Source organism: Azolla caroliniana, unplaced genomic scaffold, assembly GCF_043228905.1.
Source record: "Azolla caroliniana isolate FFs.n. ecotype wild unplaced genomic scaffold, voAzoCaro1.0.p SCAF_14, whole genome shotgun sequence".
Taxonomy (NCBI): Eukaryota; Viridiplantae; Streptophyta; class Polypodiopsida; order Salviniales; family Salviniaceae; genus Azolla; species Azolla caroliniana.
In genome coordinates this window covers 18,712,032-18,730,917 of record NW_028230449.1, presented here as the reverse complement: position 1 = coordinate 18,730,917, position 18,886 = coordinate 18,712,032, and the positions used below count along the sequence as shown (strand labels likewise).

The window sequence follows — 18,886 nt, the reverse complement described above, 5'->3', positions numbered from 1 at the left end:
ACAAGGCAACTCTCATGTGCCAAGAGGGTATACGGATCGAAAGGGAGACAAGTGTGTGTGTGTGTGTGTGTGTGTGTGTGTGTGTGTGTTGGTGTGTGAATGCAAGCGCTTGACATCTGATCAGAGAGAAACAGAACCGAAGCTATGGTGCAAGTTTCATGTGAAGAACGACAATGCATGCATGGGAGCATTATACTACATATATATAGATAGATAGATATGAGAGAGAGCGAGGGATGTTTGTATGTGTGTGTGTGACTCATGTGAAGGGCATCAAGCAAGAACATGAGCTTTGGTTGGTGGGGCTTTGTAGATCTCTAAGGAGAGAGAAGAGACACTCACACACACACAAAAAGGAAATTGGAGGCACCTCATATCTTAATTCAACACATGCTTTCCAACTAACTTCATAAGTATAATAGAAACAAAAAGAAGCCTCCAATCTCAAAATATGACGCGAAAAAGCCTTCTCTTTTTTCTTCTTTTCCCCTTTTTCTTCTTTTCTTCTTCCTTACTTGCTCTGTTATTTGTTTTTTAGTGCCGAAAACCCCCCAGAACAAAAACAAGCTTCTTGGCCTTATTATCCTTTAAATTGAATTCGGTGCAAATAAACAATTAATTCGAAGCTCTTCCTTTTTTTTCTTCTTTTGCACCTTTTAAAAGTTTCTTGCATTTTTTTAAAAACTAACAAAACAAATAATAATTTATGGGCAACTTTTTACTGTCTCTCCTGTTTTCTCTTTTTTTCTTTTTTTCTTTAAATTTCATTTGTTTTTTGTTTTTTCCTTTTTTACTTCTTCTTGGGTTTATTTTATTTGCTTTAAATATATTATTAGAGAGAGGAAAAGCACAAAAGCCTTTTTTTTTATCTGGAGAGAGAGGAAAACAAAAACAAACAAAATGGGCTTTGATTTTATTTTATTTCATTTCATTTTATTCTATTTACTTATTTTAATCTCGGATCTCCGTGTGTGTGTGTGTGCGCGAGTGAGTCTTTTAGAAATGGTTTAAATTTGGATATGCGTCGTCATGCTGACGGAAGAGAGAGAGGAGAAGCAGTTAGAGGTTTCTGTCTTAGGGACGCCGCTAACCTCGCCGCTAAATGTAGCGGCAGGTCCCGCTAAATACAGCGGCGCGATTTCTTCTTCTTCTTCTTCGTCTCCTGTTTTATACGAACCCCTCCCTCTCTTTTTTGATCTACGACATAATACACACACTTCTCTCTCTCTCTCTCTGACTGAGAAATATCGTCGTCATCATTATCTCTCTCTCTCTCTCTCTCTCTCTCTCTCTCTCTCTCTCTCTCTCAGAGAAACACTATCTTCTCTCTCTTTCTCTCTCTCAGAGGAACACCATCGTCTCTCTCTGTCTCTCAGAGAAACACCATCGCTATCATTATCATCATCTCTCTTTGTCTGTCTCAGAGAAACATCATCTTCTTCTTCTCCTGCTTCTCACACATCGTCTCCCTCCCTCTCACTCTCTCTCTCTCGCCGACAAATCATCTCTACTTCCTTCTTTCTCTCTCCCTAATCTCTCTGAGGAAACACCTCTATTTATTTCATTCAATCGCTCTGTATGTTCTGAAGACGTCATCGTCATCATTATCTCTCTCTCTCTCTCTCTCTCTCCCCCCCCCCCTGAGAAAACACAATATCCTCAGCAGGTGCATCAATTAGGCTTCCAACAAAGTAGCATTCATCATCACGCCTGGCAAAGTGAGTAAGTTCCTCTTTCTCCATGGCCGATCTCTCTCCTTTCTATTCATGACTTCGAATGATTTGTTAATTTCTCTGAGACTGGATCTATTTGTACCGGTGGTTGCGTTATTCATTCCGATTTGTTGATTTACATAAGCATTCGTCCTATATTGATATATAATATGCTCACTCGGGTCTTTTGATACAACCTGCACTTTATCTTGTTTCTCTTATGGTCTTTCCTGTATGATAACATTCACTTTGATGGATTTCCTGATTCTTGGATTCGTCACATTGAACGGTACACTTTTTATCCATCGTCCCATTGTAATGATATCTTTTTATTCTTAATATTAGTTCTGTACATCAATCTTGTCCAAAGATTGAATGACTTTGCACTATCTATAATTTTATTGTTAATTCATATCGGTATCTGCTCTTTCGACTCATTATCGTCTTATTCTTTAACAAAATAGTAAGATTTCTTATGAAACAATATTGTTCTCTGCTAGTTTTAATTCTCCACAATGCTTTTTTTATTCATTTTTTCTGGTCCTTTGATCTGCCGCATAATTGTCTCGTTATTTGTGATTTCTATTCCCTAATGAAAGCAATTCCCGTCAGGCTTAATTCCTTTCGTTTTGCAGCAGTTTGGAAGTCTAAATGTATTGTTTCGATTGATATTGATGACTATTTATATAATATATGCGTCCTGCCATTTTTAATGTAAAAACCTAAATGATTCTTGAACTGGAATTGGTTTTATTAATGAAGATATAATCTCTCAGAAGTCATTGTGGTTAGTGGCAAGTGCAATTCAACATCTTCATAATGGTAACGGGAAATTACTTGACTAATTTGTTAGAATTGAAGTAGCTGAACGAAAAATGGTGAGGGTGTTTAGGAATGGGAATTCAGTAAATTCGAATTCTGTTATCATTGCGTTGTCTTTGATGAAAAATTAAATTAAATAGTACAATCAGTAGAACAATGATGTTCACCAAAACATAGAATGGAAAGTTGTCTCTTTCTGTCTATAGGTCTGAGGATGTGAGAGAGAAAGAAAAAGACATTTCACGCATCTGCAGTTGAAAGGATATATTAGATTAAGAATAAGTTTGTTTCAATCTCGTCCTATGTACACATTAAGGAATTAGAGAGTATTAAGAATGAGAGGGAACATAGCCACTTCATCTGTCTGCATACTAGAGAAAAAGGATCATAGAATTTTAGGATAGGATATTTTCTGCAGGGAATAAAGTTAGAAAGGATTAAGAAAAGGAAGAGATAGGGGAGAAATCCTCGGAATAGAAGCAGCTATTTAAAAGAGTGTAAAAGAAATGCGAGAGAAAGATGAAGAAATTAGATTGGAGATAGAACGGATTAAAAGGAATGAGGAAAAAGGTAGAGAAATTAGATGAAGGAATAGGAAAGGATCAAAAAGAGTACTTAAGAGGAAAAAAGGTGAAGAAAGATTTGAAGGCATTGAAAAAAGATAAGAGATCAGAGAAAAGCAACATGAAAAGGATTATATTATTCCTGAATGTGTGCAGTGAAATAGGGGTAAACTCTTGAGTCCTCACATGTATGTATATCAATCATTTGTAATTGTGTGTGATAGACGGAGGTATGGTGGGAGAGAATAGGATATGGCTTGGCTTCGGGAGGACGTTAACTCGTATGCGTAATATACATATATGTGTTTCTGTGAACGACCGCGCGCGTGTATACGCGCGTGTATATTATATAAATCTATATGTTTGTGCCGCGTGGTAAAATTGCTTTTCTCAGAGTCAAATATTCACGCATTATTATATCGTCTTCTTCTTCTCCTCCTTCTCATTTCTTGAACCTTCTTCCACCATCGCTACAAGTCTGATCTCTTTATTCGTTTCCTAATTCAAGTCTGATCTGACCTCTTCCTTTCTTAACGTTATAACATCTGATCAGATCTCTTATTTTCTACTATTTTTTGTAAACTTTTGTCCTTTCCCGTCGGGTCACTTTTGAAGGATCAGGCTTGTTACCTTTCTCCGCTTTCATGTCCTTTGCGGTTGTACCAAAGCGAATATTTTGTTTTTTTGTTGATCTCTGATCAACATACGGCTCACCAAAATTCTATTTCATATTGATTGTTCTCTGATCATTACACTACACCTCACCTCTCTGTTTTCGATTCCATTTCATTTTATCATTACAATACATCGGGTTACCTCTTTCGATATGGTTGATCTCTGATCATCAGAATACACCTCATCTCTTTCCTGTATTTCGTTTTCGTTGAAATCCTCTCCTCTCTTTCAAGACAAATTAGTTTCTTTTTTTGTCTGCCTAATTTGCTTTTGCAAGTAATTTATTGAAACTTATTTGTATTCTTTTTTCCATTTTATCTGGTTCGGTATGTTATGCAGATTTGTCAAAACTATTTGATATTAGTCTTAATTGCGTTTGCAGAGTAATGACCACACCTATATGTTTTGATTTCTTCTTCTGTAATTTGCTTTTGCGAGTAATGTATGGAAACTAATTTGGATTCCTTTTTCCATTTGTTTGGTTCTGTGATCTTTGCAGGTTTCTCAAACTATTTTATTTGAGCCTTCATTGCTTTGGCTGGTTAATAGCCAAACCTATATGATTTTGATTTGATTGCTCTCCGATCTACATAAATACATCTCTGTCTTTTTTCGGTTTTCTTCAATTTGTATTTACTCTTCTCTCTTTCAGCAAACCTGTTTTATTATTCTCTTCTGCCTTTTGCTTTAATTACAAAATTGCTAAGAACTATATGGTCTGCTGATCTCTTACCATAAAGGGACGTTTTATAAACCATGTGATTTGATTTCTGTGTAAATATCATCCGCACACATACACACAGAAGGCAGCATCTAGTAACGTATTTTAACACGGGATCAATACACTTCATCTGCATAACTAGCATTGTTTGATATCACAGGCATATCAAGCATTGTTGATGTCACAGCCATTCTGAGCATTATCAACATCGCAGAAAAATTAAGCATTGCCTAACTCTTTTGATCGTAGTTTCTCTGATTGGCAAAAATCTAAGAGTAGAGGTTGGATTGGTCCATCTAATAATTATCATTCTTGTCACTGGACAAAGGCATGCCCGGCCTCCTCTCGCATCATCTGAGGGATGCTGATGCGCTTCATTTTTGTCCTATACAATTTCCTCTTCCCTCTCGGATTCCTTCCACCAGATCTACAGACTTCAGGCGTATGCCACTGAATCACCTAACTACTGTTAGATACGATGTGAATGAGACAACCTTGGATTTGCCAGAAGAACCAAGAATTAATCAACACAATAACCACTTGTTAATAAATCACAATGACCAGGTTCACAACAAGGATAATTGCCATTTTGCTTTAGAATTCCCATCCGACCTTCATGGAAGTGCTGAAAGCGAACATGACTTGGCAGCCATGGTACATGATTTCATGGAGAATGGAAGTTATGGATCAGATTTTCCAGAGAGTAGTGATGGTGAGAATGGCATCACTAATGGACCAAAGCTTTTTGAGACTCTTCAGGTACTTATTTTGTTTCTTCATGCAGAAAAGAGAAAAAAGAAATGTTCTGTATCTTCTGGAATGCTACATAGAATAGGGAATTTCGTTTTCATTAAAAAAGACTTGTTTGTATTCTTTGTATAGAATAGGGAATTTAGTTTTCATCAAAAAGGACTTGTTTGTAGAGTCAGGAACCTTAAACTAGGTGCTATTATTCATGTAGAACATAGTTTTCCTTTCACTTTTTTGTTTCTTGCTTCAGGCACTGATTGTGATTCTTCTATGCTTCAGGCACTGAAATCTAATTCTACTCCTGCAGAAAGAGAGCTTCTAAGTACTCTTACGATGCTTTCCCTCTCCATAAAAGAGATTGATTTGATATGTAACAAGAAAGGCACAGAATGCAATGGAGGATGTATACGTCGCTTATTTGTAAAACACCTCAGACTTTCAGGATGTGATGCTGCCATTTGCAGTTCAAAGTGGTCTAACTCAGGAAAATTACCACGGGGTAAGTGCCTAAGCACAGTTTCCATCGCTATTATATTTTCAAAAACTCTTAGTTTTTACCAGTTGTGTTGATTGTTATAGATCATGCTTTCTTTTTTATTCTATTTTCATAGTCTCTAAACTTTGCTAGTTCTTTGTTGCTGGATATTACAGTGTCCATTGCTAGTTCTTTTCTTGAGTGTCTTTGAGATTGATATGGAGATTAAACAAAGAATTAACCTCTTTCTGATGTTGAATCACTCAGGTGAGTATGAGTATATTGATGTTTGCTTGGACAGTGAAAAGAATACATTGAGTATCGATCAAGATCGATTGATTGTGGATGTGGATTTTTTAAGCCAATTTGAGATAGCTCGACCCACACATTCTTACGCAGCAGCATTAAAGCTTTTACCAGTTATTTTTGTTGGATCAGCAGAAAAGCTGAAACAAACCTTGCAAGTTATGGCTGAAGCTGCAAAATTATCGTTGAAGCAGAATTTAATGCCCCTTCCTCCTTGGAGAACGCTTGAGTATATGACTGCAAAGTGGATGTCTCCTTATGAGAGGAGTGCGAACGATCTATACATTCAAGGTAAAACTACAACACCATGGAGGGACCAAGTGAGAGCAAAGCAATGCCTACAGCAATTAAGACATTTGAAGCAATGTATTGCAACAGAGAGTGAGAAGAACCATGTTGTTGGAAAGGCCAATTCTTTAGATAGTAATAATCGAGTTGTCTATTTTCCAAAGGCATGGAGATCGAATAGAGGATCTAAGTATTTATCATAAGCAATTTTATAATATCTCGCATCAGAAAAACCCCGAATAATAGTGTGGCTGAAGCAGAGAAAAAGCTTAGGAAAGGTAAGTATGAAGTTTTCATCCAATCAAAGGTTCAGATCAAAGGTTAAGAAGTTATTTTCCTGCAAGGCAGAGAGAATAGGTTCAGGTCATGATTTTATTAAGTTCAAGTTATATGTTTATACACCAACCTATATATATGTGTTATATATATATCAATGTCGGCTTCCTGGCATTGTTCTTGCTTGTAAGACCAGTGTATAGAGTTGAGTTTTTTGCGACATAAATATCAGTGATCATAAGTTATATATTCTTCGGTTACTCAACGTTGAGCTATGTCGAGGAAATGAAAAACAAAGACACAAAAAGGACATCAGGATAGCCATGGCGATTTTAATTCAGTATTGTTTTGCTATAAATATATATAAGAAAATTTTGCTTAACTTTGTTGAAGGCTTCAATAAGTAGTGTGCCATCATCTTCTAAGCAGTGGAATGGCCACTATGATTCTTGCTGTGTAGAACATTTTTCCCAATAAAATAAAGTATGATGATATATGGTTCTAACTATTCTATTTCTATTTCCGAGCATTTACAAAATGCAATCAATCTGAGGTCTTTGGTTCGTAATAAATTTATGAGAGATGTAAATTTATGGAAAGGGTAGATTCTTACATCGAGTAAGATTTAAGAAGTTTGTTTGAATTTAATGATGTGTCTTTCTGATCTCGTTCCAAGCAAACTGAATGTTGAAGAGCTCCCACTCGTGAATATCATAGCCTGCATTCAATCTGATCGTCAAACAGGTAAACAGGGACCCATTGCTGCTAAAAATATGGAACACCATTTAACTAATAGACTGGTTCTGGAATAATCAATGAAGATCTGAAGGCTTCAAATATATTAATGTCTCTGACTTAGTCTTGAATGAGAGCACGTTCACATTTATGAAAACTAAATGAGTTTCAAACTTTGTTTTCTATTAGTTCTTTATTGAGATCGTTTATGGACATTGATGAAAAGCTGAGGATTCCCAAAAAAAACAAATCATGAAATTCATCACAATTCAAAAGTATATATAACTCATCTTGAAACTCTAATGCAAATTCTGAATGGAACTGTGTCAAGCATAAGTGAAAATTGATGAAATTTATACTCAATAAGCTAAGATGTTTGTTTGAAATAGGTGTCTTCTAATACCAGTTGGCCAATATTTTGTGTGTGTGTGAAAGAGAGAGAGAGAGAGAGAGCATAAGTGAACATTGATGAAATTTATACTCAATAAGCTAAGATGTTTGTTTGAAATAGGTGTCTTCTAATACCGGTTGGCCAATATTTTGTGTGTGAAAGAGAGAGAGAGAGAGAGAGAGATTCAATTGAGATATTGGGGGTTATGGTTCAATAGGAACATGTGGCATGCCTTCATTGAGCTCTATAAGGTCACATATCAACATATTCCTAGAACTGTAGTGTGGAATTGAGTTTGTAGCCATAGTAAGTATTTAGATCCCAAGAAGGGTTCTATACTTCGTTGTAAGTTAATAGTCATGGTCATGTTTTCTCTTTCGTATTGAAAGCCATTATTTACAAAAAAGAGAAGCTGCACTCAATTTGGATGGTAACATGGTCGACAGAAGCATAGGTGGAATGTACTATGATAAAATGACTGTCGTAATCTATACTCTTCACAACATAGAAAGAGAATGATAAAGAAAGCCTCCAATTTGTAATTCAGTATTTCTCTACCAAAATACATTCAACTCAGTAACCAGAAAGGGGATCAAAAAACATTCAAGACAACACATCACTACATACATGCAGGAGCAACAGGGGTGTAGAAATTGGAACCACAATATAATAACCATGGTAACTACTATGTTGAGCTGCTACTGAACTAGATAAATGTGCACACCCCAATGATACACTGAATAGTCTACCCTAGCTAGTACAGTAGAAGCACAGGTACTGAAATAACCTCCTAGACATGCCCAGGGAGAAACCTATTGAATGCTCATTCTCCATGCAGATGTTTGCTTTGCATGAAACTTTGAATCTCCGTACAATATTCTGCATATAATATACTTCTCGCATATACTAAATTGTTTATGTACAAAATAACCTCTGGCATTCGAGCTTGGTGAAAGTAAAAAAACAAAAGAAACAAGTCAGCATAATGAACAAAGAGGTTATGATGCATGCCGCAAAACCTTTTTGTTCATCCTGCCAACATTCCACTCTACTAATTAACAATGAGGTTTATATTTATTATATACTGCACTCTAATCACCCAAAGACAACATATAGACATCAAAATTGACTAGTTAAAGAAAAAAACACTTTTTCAAATATCATTACATGTAAATTGCTCAATGCTTTAAAGATAGGAGCCGCCTAAGCTTTGCTCTAAAAGCACAGGACTGAGTTACAATATGTATGATGGAAAATTTTGGTTAACCAAAAGAAACGATTATGTATGAGCTGCTTTCAGACCCCTTTATGATGAACTGCTTTTTGTTTTGTCCGCCAGCTAAATTGTAGTGGGATCAAAGCTCTAAGGATGATTTCTTACACAAGGTTGGGGTCTTAAGATCCTTTGTAGATAGTCCCGAATCTCAGGAATAATTCTTTGAATAAGTGCTGGATACCTGAGTGAAGACATAAAAATTGAGTTAACAATGGGAATGACATAACCAAAGAGATGAAAAAAGGCACGGTCAGTAGCAGAAAATAACCCAATCATTGAAGACATCTGTTTATGTTGTTCTAAAATGAATAGCACACATGTATGGCGCAATGACAGAGCATGATAAGCTTCCGCTAAGTCATACACGTTTGCCACATTCTCAACAGTTAGATCCTGAAAACACACATAGTAAATCAGTTACGCTAACATTTTTTAAAGTAGACTTTATCAACATGATTGGCAGTGGATGCAATACCTGTGCTATTGCATGTTCGCACAATCGTTTCAAGCCCTCAAGCAAGTATTGGTCTGCCGCCCTTAGGAGGTCTTGAGCCAATTCACTAGTAACCTCTACATTCCCCGTGTATATAAACCTGGAGACAACCCCAAATATAGAAGAATTATAAAGCATAGACACATAATATGGACGGCAGATCAAACTTTTTCTGTATGCTTACCTCATCATTAACTCAAAGACATTCCAGCTTATGTTCGGTATCTCAATGTCCTTAGCTTCCTTTTCCTAGAACATGAGATACATTTGAGAAGACTTAAGTGACCTTCTCTTGTGAAAAATCAAGTTCAAGTAGGACCAAGTACAACACATACCCTATAGCCTCCATCAAACATTGCACGAAAGGCATCAGAGGAAGCAAGGAGTGCAATACGGTGTGCGTAGAACCTGCTCCCTGAGGTGCACCAGGTTCCCAACAAAACTGCAGTTTAAAATGGAGATGTATTTGAAAACAAAAAGTTGATGCTGTTCGGGAAATACCTTCAACCAAAAAGGTCACATCTGACAAGGTGCTACTGTTGACGTATCTCTCTCCAAGATAGACCTACATTCCAACATAAGCAATAACTACAATGCTATTTGTTTAGTACCAAATACGTTTTTAGTGGTGATTCCAATCTTTTACCTGAAATAGTTTTGGCCCGACCAAAGGGGCACATTCTGAGCTCTCCTTAGATTTTTATTCTTTCTTTTTTTCTCATTTTCAATCTAGATTCTAGATTTACTTTTCTACCAATATTGAATTTCATTCCATTGTTTTAGCACACTGGCCCCAGATAGATGGCATTGATCATGCAACCACATATTTCTATTATCTAGTAATGAAGTTGTTTACATTGTAGCATAGTCAAATTAATAGCAAGATAAATGTGTAGCATAGATTTTTAGTTTGTTCCATATAGTAATAATTCAAATACTGAATTGTTACCTAGATGCTAAATGACCATAGAGTATGTACTTTACCGAGGCATTTAAAAGGCTCAAATGCCCCCAGTGCAAGTTTGGGTGACTTTGATACTCCAAAAGAATAAATTGCCAAACACAAATTTATGATTTAGAACACAATCATGATATGGTACTGGTGTGCCATATATACATGATGAGATTTGGGAAACATAGACAAAACAGAAACGTCTAACATAAAAGCACATTCAGAATCCATAGAGAAAACAAAGATATAATTCAAGAGACCTGTGGCGGAGGTGGTGGTGGAGCAGCATCAATAGGGGACAAAGCTGTAGCCCTCTTCACTAATGTGTAAAGTGCCAATGCTCCATCTCGCTGCTGCTTTGGGTTTGAAAAGCTACTCAAAAGGCCTAATAATATCTCCATCCCTAAAGTCAAATGCACAAATAAAGGTCTTTAACCATAGAGCCTTAATTAGCCTCAAACATCTTATCAAATAACAACCAGTAAAAAAAAGTGAAGTACTACCATTATTCTCTATAAAGATTGTGCGTTGATCATCAGGAAGACACAAATGAGATAGAGTTAATGCAACCCTCCTCTGCACACTTTTATCAGGGAGACGCATCAAGTACAAAAGATGCTTAAGGACCTGAAGACACCAAATACATTATTATGTTTGTCTGGCAATGAAACACATTCTTAAAAACACGGATTTGAGCTAGCGCAAATATGCCTAATTTTTACTTGGAAACAATAAGCTGCAAGCAAAATGTTGAGACCATACCGGACCATTAATATTTTCTTCAAGCCTCTTGAGTGTCTTCGCTACACAATCTTTTGATGCCTGAAAAGATCAAATACCTCATGACTACAACTAATATGAGATTCCAAAACTTGTGCTAACATTTCCCAAACAGGATATCAGAACTTGTTAACAATAGCAGGCCCACAAAAAGTAATATAAAAGCTCGCCCCGTTACTTCACAATAGAGTAAATTTACAAGCTTAAGAGAAATGCTGACACTTCGGAACAGTCATTTTTTTGTATATGAAGCACACTCTGGGCCAGGAGCACTTTTTTCAACATGATGACAAGACAAAACAAGGAAGAATATACGCAACATATAATGGTCATCCAGCAAGTCTTCACCTGAACAATAAGATCCCCATCTTGGAGCCTTTGCACACCCCCTTCCTTTACAATATCAGAAACGTTATCCTGGGACACAAAAAATATACTATGACTTTATTCCTCAATAGAACCTGATATTAGAGGATATGCACATTTATGTGTCTTCCAACATATATGTAACAACACTGAAACAAATAGTTACCCCATTTTCAGCCAACCCATATAATGCAAAAGCGGCATTATGCTGCAATGATCCATTTTTGGAATCCAAAAGCTCTAATAATGGTTTCAGTCCTCCATCATGCACAATTCCAGCTTGGTTATGCTTGTTCTGCTATAGCAAGGAATCATGTTGTGGTAAATTTTTGAGCAATGATATGAAAACGAATGTCCTTGTACTCAACTACCTGTGCCAGACGTCCAAGTGCAAATGCAGCCATCTCTCTTAACTGAGGATCTGTGGCTTCAAGCATCTGAATCAGAGGTCTGACAGCACCTCTCTGGACTATGTGAACCTGCAATCCAAAATACAGCATATCCAAAGCATGTTAATTAACCACTTCTAAAGACTTAAAAGAGACAATGAATAGACACCTTAACCACCTTGCATTCAGGATCTGTTGTTGCAAACTGCCCGAGAAGTAGTGCTGCCTCTCGCTGGCTCTCTCGGCACCTCGAGCTGGCATGAGATAACTTCTATTAAATAGTTGGACTTCCTTTTGTTAGAATATTGAACTAGTAATTCATCTTAGTACCAACCTTAGTAAGCCAATTACAGGTTGTAGGGCACCAGCTTGCAGCACTTCCTTTTTTATGTTCACAGAGGAATGTACGAGGTTTCCTATGACCCCTACCTGCATAAGAAAAGTAAACTTGCCTTTGCATCTTTGTACAGAACTGAGTTTCATATGAGACTTATCACAACAAAAGCAAGGAATATATATATATACTGAAGCAGTTTCATCTCAAATTTGTTCACATTCCAGAGGAAATATTTTTCAAATATTTAAAGGCAAGGAACTGTTGATAAGAGTGAAACCAACTAAATGTTTGCCCCTTAATCAATGCAAATCAGATCAGGCCTACAGATAGTCATTTGAAAAATATCAAGCTTTCAGCTTTTATTGCGCCTAGGAAATATTTAAGACCGCTCTCACATGCATTCTATAGTTGTGAAAGACATTTGGTTAGTTTTCATTCAAACTGATTCAAATCTTTTTAAAATTTTGAATGCTAGTGATGCCTGTTGTAGTTAGCAATGCCTGAATAGAAAGTTTACAGCTTAAGTTCAACTTAAACCCCAGTCTATTTCCATATTAAGATATCAGTGCAGAGAGTGTTTTGGTGTATCTTTTTATTGGGCACTACATGATAGAATATCAATGATTACAGACTTTCATATGTTAATGGAAGAATGCATGATTGCAACACCTAGACTCTAAGTATTACCAAGGTTATAATTTGGCCCCTATTGGCCAATCTGACTGTTTTTCAAGAATCTAATATCTGATTCCATCACATTGATATTATATATAAGAAAAAATGCATGTCTAGTTAGTACATGGTGAATTTCAAGGTCTGGATCCTTTTCTGTTTGTTCGAAGTTCCCTGCTGCTTTATGACAATAACTTATTAAACAAGCTATACATGCTTAAAAGTTGCAATAAACTTTATAAAATCAAAGGTATATGACTCTTGTTCTTCCAGCCATAGCTCTCAATTGTTAAATGCATATTCGTACAAATTGAAATGTCTTCTTATTTCATATTGAAAAATGCCCACTAAAATGCTAGTACAAATTAATAAATACATATTCTAGCAATCATGCATCCACAGTCAGGACTAATCTAACTGAAGCTACAATAGCTATTTAATACTAGATTTGTAGTAATACAAACAGTAAACCCATTTAAAAACATACCGCTTCATAATGAATACCGATATCCTCTGATCGCAGCATGAATATGAGAGTGGGTAAAGCATTGTGCTCCACAATCTGTAGAAGGCCATTATTATTTTAAGGTGGAACATATTTGACAGAAAAGAGGATAGAAGGATGAGATTTTATTGTATAATGCCAAGAGCATTTTCAAATCTATGACTTAAATGTCACAAGAGATCAGACAGGACAGAGACAAGAATGGATAACCCCTGTGATAGCCAGAGGGATCTCAGGCAAGTCTCAAGGAAACGCAGTGTTAAGTGAACAAGAAACTCATATAATACATTGTCTATAGCTTTAATGAAAAGCACTGCCTGTATTCCATATGGAATTGCCAATTCAACAGAGATATAAAACATAAACGCTACCAATGAATTGAGTTGGAAAGATTACCTGATTTTTGTTTTCTTCATTCTTAAACGCTAGAGTTCGTAGTGCACCAGCGGCAGCTCGTTGTACCTTGCCATCAGTAGATTCCAAAAGCTCAACGAGGGGTGGAATGCCTCCCTCAGTTCTGTCGAAGGAAAACAGTGAGATTCACATATTGGAGGAAGTAGCATTACAGAAACAAGATTTTAAGTACTATAAGGATTTATTAAAGAGGCCAACTACGTTCCAACATGATTTATATTGACTAGTACCCATAAAACGCTAAATAAAATTCATTAAACATACATTAAACCCATTGATAGAGAGGGGATTTTTGAAGGTAAGCTTCAGGAAAGGTACTACCTTACACGAGTTTTGATACTGCTGTTTTCATGAGCAAGACTTGTAATAGCATCAGCAGCTCTTCGGATCACACCATTAACAATACGTGCATTTGATGTACTAGCTTTCCTCTGTAGCAAAACCACAAGACATGATAAAGCCCCAGCATCTGCAATATGCCTTTGATGTTCAGGCTGCAATGGAAGATGTAATCAGTATGGACTTGTGCATTTGAAGCTAAGGAATTTTTAAAATATTGGATGCTAAGAAAATAGTGAACAAGCAGAGTGGTTGCCATGATTTGCACCATAGAAAAGCTAACGGGAGCATAGGATATGATTTCGCACATAGCATTAACTGTCAAATCCTAAAGTCAAATCCTGATCATTGAAAGGAACTGTGTGTACCTTTACAGCAAGTAATCCTAATGCAAAAGCAGCGTCTTTCTCTACTTCATGTTCATAGGCAATAGATCCATCTTCTTCTTCGCTGATTGGTGCACGTAAGTGTTGCACCAAGGCATCAACTGCACCTTCCTCAACAATTACTTCAACATTTTCCTCTGCCAACCAATAATGAAGTCATTTTAAAATGAATGCACGCATTACACATAATAAGAGCAGTCTCCTTCAATAATAGATACTAAGCTCAAAAACAAGCTTCCTAATATAAAATCACGGTATTACAGTTCTGAAACAGGTTTATATTAGACTGAAAGCACCCATGAGTAGAGAGAATAAAAAATTGTCACTTTATTCTGTTCTTTCTAATCCAGGAGAATGGAAGAGATCAATAAGAGGAGTAATAATAATTTACTTGTTCACAAGTGCAAATATTCAGTAAAGCACACCACATATTTTAACATTAATGAACATATCAATATGCCATTTTATGCACAAATTCCTTATAAGACTATGGATGTGGAATTCATGAGAAACAAATCTTAATAAATTTTGGAAGTGTCTGAGATGTATTCTTCATTTAGAAATATATGAATGCCTCACTTCTTCGGTAGGTCATTTTCCAACATCATATAATTTCCCACGGGTTACTCATGTTACAATTTGTGTGAAAAAGGCACCAGTCTAGAATTCAAGAACTGATCAGCATGCACTCACACTAGACAGACCATGCATAGGACATTTTATTTCAGATGCCACATGACATTGGCATAAACGAAAACAGTAAAGCCAGAACAGTTACTTGGGAAAAAAATGGTACAATAACACAAAATGCAGAATAATATTACTGTAGGAAAACTACTAAAAATGGTAAAAAGCTAAAATATATAGATTGAAAACATATTTCAATTTTCAATAAACTTGTTACACTCGAGGTATAATAATAACTTAGTGTTGTGTTTCTGTAATCATATCGCAAGTCACATTTCCTTAGTGTTGTTAAGACCGTTTGGCTAGATGCAATTAGTTGGTAAAATTTATAACACGTGATGCCTCTTGTTGTTGAGGTGATTGTGTACTCAAACTTCTATTCAGTGTCTGTTTTCTCCATGAGTATAGGGGGGCTTAATGTACAAGAATGACTTGAATATATAATGGAATCATTTATTATGATGTTTAAGCAAGGTAATGCGATTCACAATGTTACTCGAAACATGACCATCACTTGAAGATTTCATGGCAGGATTGAAGACAAGAATACATACTTGAAAGGACAATGGTTGCCTATGCCTCACAACTTCTGTTGGTAAGATTAAGGAGTGAAAACATCAAAGATAAAGAGGCTAAATTCTTCTAGAAAATCAATGGTGCCTAAAACTTGTCATTATCATTATTCTTCTAGAATCCTCCATGAGCCAAGCTAGATTATAGAGTCTTGTCTGGAAGCATAATTGGATTCCTTGTTCAGTAGACACCTTGAAATTCACATTGTTAAGCTGACAATGTCTTCATATTGTTTTAAACATTGAAAATGTTAGGTTTCATTTGAAAGTCTCCACAAAGACATTGGCTCTTACATGGATAAATTTTGGTTTTCCTTGGAAAACTTTTGAAGGCCTTTACTATAAATCTCATTCAAAATTGGCTTGGATAGCCCTCATAATCAGTTTGTACTTGTATTGCATGGCCTTCAAAATCTCATACTCAATATGTAATTATATTGTATAGCTAACCATTATAATAACATATTGCATAGTTCACATGCAATAAGATTAACAGGTTGGCCAGACTTTTTAGAACACCAAAAAAACTTTTGGCTGCATCTACAATACCAAGATTGATGATTGCTACTTCCAGAGATTAAAACTGTAGAATCATACTGGATTGACTTCAGGCATACGCAAACCTGCTGTAATGTGCATTATAAGATTACAGTTCATTTATAGATGTCTGATTCCAGTTTTAATTGACTATTTTCAGTAGGGTGACTAACAATTCGTGCAGAAATGCCTTTGAACAGAGTAGTTTTAAATATAAGTGAGTGTAAGATATAATATAGCTGTGACTTGGCATCTATTGCAATACAAATACGTTTAGCATCTCAATTCATGTTCACTATGTTTGATTAGTATTTTGGTTTCTATCCTCTAACGTGTGGGGATTAAATCAAAGATCATTTGCAGCTGAACTTCAAAAAAGCACACCTTTGCATACATTCAAACAATCACACCTTGCATAGGCTCGAGCAACCATACCTCGTATAGGCTCAAACAATCATGGATAGCATAGGTTCAAGAAAATGCCTTGCATAAATTTAAACAAGCTTTCCTTCCATTGCTTCAAAGAATCATAAAAGGCATATCTTCAAAAGATCATACTGGCTCAAAGAATCATATACCTTCCCATAGCTTCTAACAAGCATACCATGCATAGATTTGAAGCAATAAAGAACCATATATTTGCATCACTTCTAATACTCAAATAAATAAACCTTCGCAAAGCTTCAAAAGATCACACCTTGTTTAGCAAAATCAGCTAAGGCATGTGCAGCTTTCCTAGCAGCAAGACGATCCGATTCTGAAGCTGAAACAGAAGCCTTTAGGATTTCAACCTGAGCTTTGACATCAGCTGAAAGAGAACAAGAGTTAGAGCCTTCTGCAAAAGGCTCAGTCGCAAGATTTGTGTCCGCCAGTTTCCTCTTATGGCCTTTTCTTTCACTGGACACTATAAACTTCGCATCCATTCGATCGTTGCCAGAGAAGACCCTTGTTTCCATGAATCAAACGGGTCCAGAATTGAAATTGAGATGCTGGAACAACAGAACCCCGGTCTATGAAATATATATGTAGTTGTCATAGATATTTATATATATAGCTTTGAAACGAGTGAAAAAATGAGGAACTGTAGAAAAATACCTGTTTCAGACGTCTTCTCAGAGTCTGAGCATCGCATCAAATCTTGAATCCACGTAATAATTTCGACAAGATGAAGACTGTGATTCGATGAAGCAAGTAAACTGTCAAGGTAAAGAGAGAGAAAGGACAGAAGCTGTAAACTCACAGGTTGAGCATCACATCGCACCTTCACACTGTGTCGTTCGATCTGAAGCCTGTATGTCAGCGAGAAATCTGTCAAATCAAAGACGGAGAAATAGAATCTAAACTCAGTGCATAGGCATAGCATCAAACTTTACCACTAATTCTGTGTTGATCTCGAAACGGTGAAGGCTGTGCTTTGATGTCGCAAGAAATCTGTCGAGTAAAGAGGGAGAGAGGAGCCAGAACCAGCAAAAACGAGAACGATTTAGGGAAGGAAGACGAACGAAGGTGAAGATCCTCTCTCCCTCCCTCCTCTGCGAAGAAGAAAAAGGAGAGACGGAGGAACCTATCTGCAGAGAGAAGAAGAAAAAAGATCCAGAAGCAGATTTAGAAGACAAGGGAATAGATGAAGCTGCTCTCTTTCTGTCTCTCTCTCTAACACCCTCCCTTTCTGTCTGCGAAGAAGAAGCAGAGACGAAGGACAGTCTGGGAAAAAGCGTGAAGGACTAGAGAGGGAAGGAATTGGCCATGGGATTTGCAGGTTCGTGGTTGGCTATGGCGAGGACGGGGTATGGAGAAGAAGAAGAAGAAGAAGAAGAAGCAGATGAAGATGATGATGATGATGATGAGAAGAAAAAAAAAAAACAGCAGCAAATTTTTTCTCTTTCGTTTCGAACGTGTCTGTGTGTGTGTGTGTGTGTGTGTGTGTGTGTGTGTGAGAGAGAGAGAGAGAGAGGTTTCCAAAACATCTTTCAAATTCTGTCTGTCTGTGTGTATGTGTATGTGTGTGCGTGTGTGTGTGTGTGTCTCTCTCTCTCTCGTTTTTTTTTATCGTAATTAGCTTACCACTAATAATTAGCTTACCTTAGTGGTAAGCTGTTAAAACTCTACAAGCATTGTGTCTTGGGTTCGAAACCTAATTTTCTCACTTCTCTCTATTATATACGTCATATATATCTCTTAATTCACTAGATGCTACTGTGGAATGTAGGGGTTGAACCCATGACCACTTGGTCTCCATTGGGCAACCTTACCAACTCTCTCTCTCTCTCTCTCTCTCTCTCTCTCTCTCTCTCTCTCTCTCCTTCCTCTGCTAGTCATCGTGATTCCGAGATAAACTCAACTCTGTGTGTCTACTTGTCCGCCCCGTACGCGCCCTTTGCTTTGTCCGGCCGGACCCTGCCCACCACGCCAGTTGGGCCCAGCCCACGACAAACCCCGCACTCTCATGTTCTGTTGCCACATATCT

General features: G+C 36.8%; 2 protein-coding genes and 1 long non-coding RNA gene across 6 annotated transcripts; 1 reads left to right on the top strand and 2 right to left on the bottom strand.

Annotated features, from left to right (window-relative positions):
* The first annotated feature begins 1,632 nt into the window (after positions 1-1,632).
* On the top strand, positions 1,633-6,970 carry LOC147855728 (cruciferin (DUF506)). 2 transcript variants are annotated; one of them, XM_087330192.1, is made up of 4 exons: positions 1,633-1,718; positions 4,272-5,252; positions 5,523-5,742; positions 5,986-6,970. In XM_087330192.1, exons 2-4 carry the CDS (start codon positions 4,824-4,826, stop codon positions 6,513-6,515), a joined length of 1,179 nt encoding a protein of 392 aa, XP_087186318.1. In that variant the 5' UTR covers positions 1,633-1,718; positions 4,272-4,823; the 3' UTR covers positions 6,516-6,970. The 2 variants fall into 2 exon arrangements, with proteins under 2 accessions (XP_087186318.1, XP_087186319.1); XM_087330193.1 differs by having other exon boundaries at positions 1,644-1,722; positions 4,654-5,252.
* Positions 6,971-8,844: 1,874 nt separating this feature from the next.
* On the bottom strand, positions 8,845-18,130 carry ARIA (ARM repeat protein interacting with ABF2). 3 transcript variants are annotated; one of them, XM_087330146.1, is made up of 22 exons: positions 17,793-18,130; positions 17,660-17,708; positions 17,515-17,556; positions 17,117-17,408; positions 14,606-14,760; positions 14,220-14,392; positions 13,881-14,001; positions 13,467-13,541; positions 12,305-12,399; positions 12,149-12,224; positions 11,953-12,060; positions 11,748-11,879; positions 11,564-11,632; positions 11,198-11,257; positions 10,939-11,062; positions 10,696-10,838; positions 9,985-10,048; positions 9,819-9,898; positions 9,668-9,732; positions 9,466-9,583; positions 9,259-9,383; positions 8,845-9,171 (listed from the first exon to the last, which is right to left on the bottom strand). In XM_087330146.1, the coding sequence occupies exons 4-22, from the start codon at positions 17,373-17,375 to the stop codon at positions 9,078-9,080; spliced, it is 2,136 nt and encodes a 711-aa protein (XP_087186272.1). In that variant the 5' UTR covers positions 17,376-17,408; positions 17,515-17,556; positions 17,660-17,708; positions 17,793-18,130; the 3' UTR covers positions 8,845-9,077. The 3 variants fall into 3 exon arrangements, with proteins under 3 accessions (XP_087186272.1, XP_087186271.1, XP_087186273.1); XM_087330145.1 differs by having other exon boundaries at positions 17,515-17,708; positions 17,793-18,129; XM_087330147.1 differs by having other exon boundaries at positions 11,748-11,876; positions 17,515-17,708; positions 17,793-18,129.
* LOC147855727 (uncharacterized) lies at positions 10,365-10,691 on the bottom strand. The gene is made up of 2 exons (XR_015530795.1): positions 10,566-10,691; positions 10,365-10,521 (listed from the first exon to the last, which is right to left on the bottom strand). It is a non-coding gene; the product is annotated as an uncharacterized LOC147855727 (long non-coding RNA).
* Positions 18,131-18,886: the final 756 nt, after the last annotated feature.